Here is a 5,994-nt window from a genome sequence, read left to right on the forward strand (position 1 = left end):
TATTCTTGATTTTTATTGAATAACTGTTATTATAATTGTTATTCTTGATTTTTTTGAATAACTATTATTATAATTGTTATTCTTGATTTTATTGAATAACTATTATTATAATTGTTATTCTTGATTTTTATTGAATAACTATTATTATAATTGTTATTCTTGATTTTTATTGAATAACTGTTATTATAATTGTTATTCTTGATTTTTTTGAATAACTATTATTATAATTGTTATTCTTGATTTGTATTGAATAATTATTATTTATGATTTTTATTGTATAATTATTATTCTAGATTGTTATTGAATAATTATTATTCTTGATTTTTATTGAATAATTATTATTTTTCATTTTTATTGTATAATAATTATTAAATAATAAAAATAAAAAATAATTACTAAACAATAAGAATCCAAAATAATGATCATACAATAAAAATCAAAAATAATAATTATTCAATAAAAATCAAAAATTCGCAGCAACTCACAACGTTCCCCCTCGTTTCTCGAGTATCTTCATTGCTTGTATTTCTTTTAATAGATATATCTTCTAGGGAAATTGCGTTCTCTAAGGGTATCAAATGCTTCGCAGCTCAAAGTTTGCCGCTGTCCCCTGATGTTTATGGGCAAGACGCAACTGTTAAGCGAACAGCAAATTTCCAAATGGTGTCTGTCTGTCGGTCTCCCTCTATCTCTCTACTCTTCCTGCCTTGGTATGTCCTGTTTGTGCTTGTCTGCGGGTGTCTGTCCGCCTGGCTGCCCGTCTGTGTGTTTGTGTTTGTGTTTGTGCATTGAAGGCAAACACATGTCTCGCTGGTGTTGCTGTTGTTGCTGCTTCTGCTGCTGCTGCTGCTCGGGGCAACCTGTTGGTGCCTGTGCGTATAAATTTAACTTACCCTTGCTTATGTATGTATGTATGTGTGAGTATCTGTGTGTAAAGGTGTACCTTTGTCTTCATTTTTTTTGCTGCCCAACAATCCACTCTGGCTGGCAGAGCACCAATGGGTCGTAAGAGCAATTATTTCTGTAATGACTCTAGCTTATAGCTTAACCCTAGAAAGGAAATGTGACCCCAGAAAGGAACTTTTAGCAAAACCGGAATCCCAAAAGAATTATCCATTTTTAAGTACTATAATTTGAATAGAATTTAAAAATTATTCTTCATTCTTCAGGACCAATGGGTCGTATGAGCAATTATGTAGAAGCCATGTAGATAATATGCATAAAATATGAACAACTAGTAAAACAAGTATTGTAGATGTAGATATATATCGAAAATGTAGATACCATGTAGATTGACTATTCTGTCATTTCCGTAAAAACTTTGACTGCCATTTTCCCCCATTTTTTTTTAAAGCTACACTCCCCAACAAACTGTGGGTTGTCATAGCTAGTATTTACTTTGAAACCTCGTATCGAACAAACAAATTTAGACAGAAATTTAGTGCTATTTTTGCTATAGTTTTTACCAATTTAAGAGGCAGAGGACAGACAAACGCCTCACGATGTCATTGAATAAGCAGCATACCTATGCGTCGACGGTCCGCCGCACAGTTGTGGCGCGGGCCAATCGACCCATAATTAATCGCATGTTGCGCTCAGCCCGCATGGAGTCCGTCACTCAGGCTTTGGTCGCGTACCAGAAGCCCACGGAGGTGAAGCCCAAGCTGTTGCAGAAGGAGCACTCCACCAGCAGTGGAATGAGCGACTTTTCCAAGCTCAAAGAGCGCAACGGTCTCGAGGGTAAGGCCTACTGGAACGATGTGATCGATGAGGTGGAGCTGGCAGCCGCGTGCCGCACCCGTCCACGGATTCCAGTGGTAGATTACTCGCTGGTGTTGCCACCACGACTGCGCGAAAGGGTGAAGCGCATCCAGGACTATGACTTCTCCAAGTCGGATGATGATATTTATATACGGGATGATATGCGCGAGGACCGACCCGAGGACTATATGAGTGCCAGCAGCCCGGACAGCGAGGAAGAGGAGGTTCCCCTTGTAAGTCGCTGAAGGAAAGAGGATTCAGGAGTAGTTCCATGTTCCCCCTTTTAATATGATTATTTTTTGGATAGCTCATCAACCTGAAACGCAAGGTGGTCGAAGAGTACTTCAATGAGAGCGAACACTCGGACATTGTGCGCATGGATCACGAGTTCGAGAAGTTCGATCTGCGGCTGGACGAGCCCGTGGGCCACAGCTACAAGACTGTGGACAAGACCAGCTGGTATGCCAAATTCCTGTGCACTCCCAGCGACAAGCGTGTCTGCTGGCAGTCCCGTGTGGAGCATCCCGGCCAGAGTCGCTCCATCTACACCCTTGACGAGCAGGCGGAAGATCTCATGGATGCGGCAAGTATCAGTTGGACCCCAAAACCCCATCTAATCCTTGTATAATCTCGCTCCCTCAGTCTGCAGAACGCTTTGTCGAGTGGTTGAACTCATTTGGCACCATGGAGAGCAGCCTCACGCCGGAGAAGGTCAAGAATCTCTTCTCCATCAAGGGAGATCGCACTCTGTTGGCCTCTGTGAAAACGGATCCCAAGGAGGTGAATGCCATTGCCCAGACCGTGGCCGACAAGTGGAACAAACCTCATGTAAGTAGAGTACAGAGATGCGCACAATTGGAAGATCTCCTACTGATGCTCTGTCTACCTTTTCACAGATGGCTATCGAGTTGAAGTATGAGAAGCACATCAACGATCAAGCATCGCGCGTGAGCAAGGCACCCATCATCAGCGCCTTTGGACGCACGGTGCCGGTCAAGGAACGACCGTGGGTTAAACGATCCAATGACACGGCCATCACGACCGTTTACCCGGAGGAGCTGTTGACCCGCGAGAAGATCTTCAAGGGAATCACCCATCTGCGCAGCACCTCGGCCCTCATCGACTTCTATCTGGCGAACCCTTCGCTGGAGCGACCCGAGTATCTGCTCCAGAGCGGTGACTTTGCAGAGTCCAGTGCCAGTGAATCGGTGAATGAAGTGCCGCTCTATGAGCTCCTGGGACTGCGCTATTGATGTTTAAATTTTCTGTTCTTTCGAGTATATATGTACATATATTATAATTTTTAACAACTTAAGAGTAGGGGATCGTCTAAAGGGTCAGTGTCGTTTGTATCCACGGTAGAAAGGTGCCCACATTCACATAGACCCCGGGCACCCCGGCCTGAGCACAACCGATGCCCCAGGCCACCAGTCCCACGACATACCACAGCCCGTTGCTGGTGCAGACAAGCGGAGAGCCGCCATCGCCCGTGCAGGCATCCTTTCCGGCCTCCCCGCCAGCGCAAATAAAAGACGTGGGACTGAGGGCAAAAGATGAACCCAATCGAGTGGCTCGCAGCGCAGCCTGGCAGTTGGCATTAGGTATCAGCGGGACATCCACCTGCCGCTGAATGGCTTGATAGGCACCCGTCGGACCGAAGTCATTCTTTCCCCATCCGGCAACCCAACAGCGTTGTCCCACAAAACTTGTGGTCGGGAGGCAGATGGTGCCCACGGTGGACTTGCTGGTGAGGGACACGGCTTGGACAAGCTTCAGGATGGCCACATCGTTCTGTAGATTGGTGGGATTGAACGAAGGATTCACATACACATTGGACACGTACACATCCTGGGCGGGAATCGGTTCACTTGTGCTGCTCGCATCCCACTCCCCCAAGCGGACCTTAAACGAAGTCAAACTGAACCTGAATGCAAGGACATCCGGAAAAGGGAGCTTTAGTAGAACTCACGCTAAATTGTAGACCTTGTGGGCAGCCGTCAGGACATGCTGGGCCGTGATCAGAGCTCCTCCGCCCAGATATACATCTGCGGTTGTCAGCAGCGCCGCCTGCCATGGATATGCCCCGAAGTTCGCCTGTCCCGCTCCTGCCGTCGAGGAGCCCAGTGGCGGCGGGAAACGGCGACCACACTGATAGCTTCCCGCCTGGCAGCAGGCCACCTGTCCATAGCTGCAGGTCAAGGTAGCAGAAGTGCTCGGGATCGATGGCTGCACAAACAGGATACAGGAGATTAGAGAAGGCTATATCCTTGGAGGACTCACTCACATAAGCTCCCGTGTTGACGATGCGTATGTCCAGCTGTCCGCTACCATCGCTCGGTACGGTGGGCAGGGGGTTCGCACAGGATCCGGGCGGAACACACTGGCAGTAGCTGGTGCCTGGTGCCACAATGGCAGGACTGGGCCAGGGTCCGGGCAATAGTGGAGGCACCAGGGTTCCCACAATCAACTGCCTGGTGAGTACTAAAACAGGAGAGACTCATCGAAAGGGGTCCTTGACTGGCTTGATCTCTTACTCTTACTCGTATGATTCGCCGTACTGGCCACATCGCTTGGCTGTGGCTCTGCCCCTCCTGGTTCATCCTCTGCCTCCTGCACTGGCCCAAAACTCCAGCCATGGCCGCCATCGATGTGGAGCAACTGCAGCAGCAGCGTCAGCAGCAACAGGCAACTAAACTTAGTCATAGCCCTTACCAAAGACAACTAAATCGAGTCACCAATGCTCCGCCTAACTATATAGGTTTTGGGGCTTCACACTGTTTGTGGTTCTGGTTGCCCCAACAATAAATTGCCTGACAAATGGCCTCCTCAGCTCAGGGATTTTCCAGCAAACTGCATATAGAGTCACAAAAAACAATCATAAAAAGCAAATTAGGGCGAAAATTGCTAGCTGATGGCAATAAAAAACGAATAGCAAATTACTCTAGAATAAAGTTTTTAATGGAATTTTCAACTATAATTATCAGTTTATCGCTGGAGTAACCATAGGGAGAAGCATGAGTCAAATTATCAACAAACACAAACCCCATGTTCAAGTCGATATACCCCTCTTATGTTTAAAACCCAGTGAGAAGTCAAGCCAAAAAATAACCACCTATCCATTGCCAACACCAATGCACAACTCCATACCTATGGGAGAACTCCATTGAGAACTGGTCGTATATTTGTGTAGAATACTAAACGAATTAAGTTCTGAATCGCCGTGTGGACAGCTCGATAATTTCATTCAGCTTTAAATTCCCATTGTTGTGCGACATAGTTGTTGGTGCTCTATATATTGTGTGGCATTTAATTTGATTGTAACAACTTAATGGTTTAATTGGTAACAATTTGATGTCGATTCTGGTTTTGACACTTGCTGCGGTTGGACGCCCTCAGCCCTCAGCCACCGCTGGCCTTTGAGCTGCCCCTGCAACCACCCACTCGGAGTGGTTAACAATTTAGCGCTTGATTCTGGCTGCATGACACATTCCGTTCAATCTTAGAGCTAAACCCCCCTATAGAGCTGTTTAGATATTTTAATTCCAGATAGGAAAAGCTCTCTCTTTTTCCAATGGAGCTTTCATATCAGCCGCAACGTTGGTGCAAGTTCCATGCCTAATCAGTGCGTCTAGCAAAGCGGAACAGAATGGGTCACATTGAACTGGATTACAGGGCCATTCCCAAACTACATGGTTGTAAAAATTACTGGCAGTGGCGCATCCTTATGCGCACCTATCTGGAGACCAACGATCTCTGGAAGCACAACGATCTGAAGGATGTAAGTCCGAGCACCCACATTCCATAGGTTCTAGTATTTTCATCCTTTGATTATTTTCCACAGACCGCCATCACGAAATTCCTGATTTTGGCCAGCGTCGAGGCCGACTTAATTGAGCCCGCCTATGATAATCAGAGCTGTAAATATATCTTCGACGATTTGGAGAGCCGTTTTTCTGCATATACTTAATTTTTAGAGCTCAATAATTTGTAAAAGATGTTTAATTTGAATTAAATATTCATTTGCGGAACTCTGTCTATTTATTTTTGTCTTTTTCATCGGACTTTTCTTCGCTTTTGCATCGTCTACCAGCCGTCTACCATCATCCGGATCCATTTTCTCCACGCCCACCATCGGTTCCTGTTCCACCGTCCTCAGCGATGAAACGACTATTAATCTCCTCTACCGAAGATGAATCAGCACCCTTTAATCCGTTTCCAAAGAGATTTGATCCA

At 45.8% G+C, this 5,994-nt stretch overlaps 3 protein-coding genes across 3 annotated transcripts; 2 read left to right on the forward strand and 1 right to left on the reverse strand.

Annotated features, from left to right (window-relative positions):
• Positions 1–1,431: 1,431 nt before the first annotated feature.
• Positions 1,432–3,085, forward strand: LOC6594340. Its single transcript, XM_002019562.2, has 4 exons — positions 1,432–1,994; positions 2,069–2,344; positions 2,404–2,589; positions 2,658–3,085. The coding sequence occupies exons 1-4, from the start codon at positions 1,503–1,505 to the stop codon at positions 3,012–3,014; spliced, it is 1,311 nt and encodes a 436-aa protein (XP_002019598.2). The 5' UTR covers positions 1,432–1,502; the 3' UTR covers positions 3,015–3,085.
• Positions 3,035–4,464, reverse strand: LOC6594341 (phenoloxidase-activating factor 2). Its single transcript, XM_026994765.1, has 4 exons — positions 4,302–4,464; positions 4,046–4,242; positions 3,731–3,987; positions 3,035–3,679 (listed from the first exon to the last, which is right to left on the reverse strand). Exons 1-4 carry the CDS (start codon positions 4,462–4,464, stop codon positions 3,091–3,093), a joined length of 1,206 nt encoding a protein of 401 aa, XP_026850566.1. The 3' UTR covers positions 3,035–3,090.
• Positions 4,465–5,400: 936 nt separating this feature from the next.
• Positions 5,401–5,782, forward strand: LOC6594342. Its single transcript, XM_002019564.2, has 2 exons — positions 5,401–5,539; positions 5,603–5,782. Exons 1-2 carry the CDS (start codon positions 5,408–5,410, stop codon positions 5,726–5,728), a joined length of 258 nt encoding a protein of 85 aa, XP_002019600.1. The 5' UTR covers positions 5,401–5,407; the 3' UTR covers positions 5,729–5,782.
• Positions 5,783–5,994: the final 212 nt, after the last annotated feature.

The sequence above is a fragment of the Drosophila persimilis genome, unplaced genomic scaffold (genome assembly GCF_003286085.1).
Source record: "Drosophila persimilis strain 14011-0111.01,24,50 unplaced genomic scaffold, DperRS2 tig00000000-arrow-pilon, whole genome shotgun sequence".
NCBI lineage: Eukaryota > Metazoa > Arthropoda > Insecta > Diptera > Drosophilidae > Drosophila > Drosophila persimilis.

What these genes read in the sequence shown, in the direction of transcription:
- LOC6594341 (XM_026994765.1), bottom strand. Translation starts at nt 4,464, where the DNA reads ATGACTAAGTTTAGTTGCCTGTTGCTGCTGACGCTGCTGCTGCAGTTG. An exon ending in TCGTCAACACGGGAGCTTAT is followed by an intron (nt 3,988 to 4,045) that starts GTGAGTGAGTCC and finishes CTGTTTGTGCAG; the next exon opens with CCATCGATCCCGAGCACTTC. An exon ending in CACAAGGTCTACAATTTAGC is followed by an intron (nt 3,680 to 3,730) that starts GTGAGTTCTACT and finishes ATTCAGGTTCAG; the next exon opens with TTTGACTTCGTTTAAGGTCC.
- LOC6594342 (XM_002019564.2), top strand. Translation starts at nt 5,408, where the DNA reads ATGGGTCACATTGAACTGGATTACAGGGCCATTCCCAAACTACATGGT. An exon ending in AGCACAACGATCTGAAGGAT is followed by an intron (nt 5,540 to 5,602) that starts GTAAGTCCGAGC and finishes TATTTTCCACAG; the next exon opens with ACCGCCATCACGAAATTCCT.
- LOC6594340 (XM_002019562.2), top strand. Translation starts at nt 1,503, where the DNA reads ATGTCATTGAATAAGCAGCATACCTATGCGTCGACGGTCCGCCGCACA. An exon ending in AGGAAGAGGAGGTTCCCCTT is followed by an intron (nt 1,995 to 2,068) that starts GTAAGTCGCTGA and finishes TTTTTTGGATAG; the next exon opens with CTCATCAACCTGAAACGCAA. An exon ending in CGGAAGATCTCATGGATGCG is followed by an intron (nt 2,345 to 2,403) that starts GCAAGTATCAGT and finishes TCGCTCCCTCAG; the next exon opens with TCTGCAGAACGCTTTGTCGA.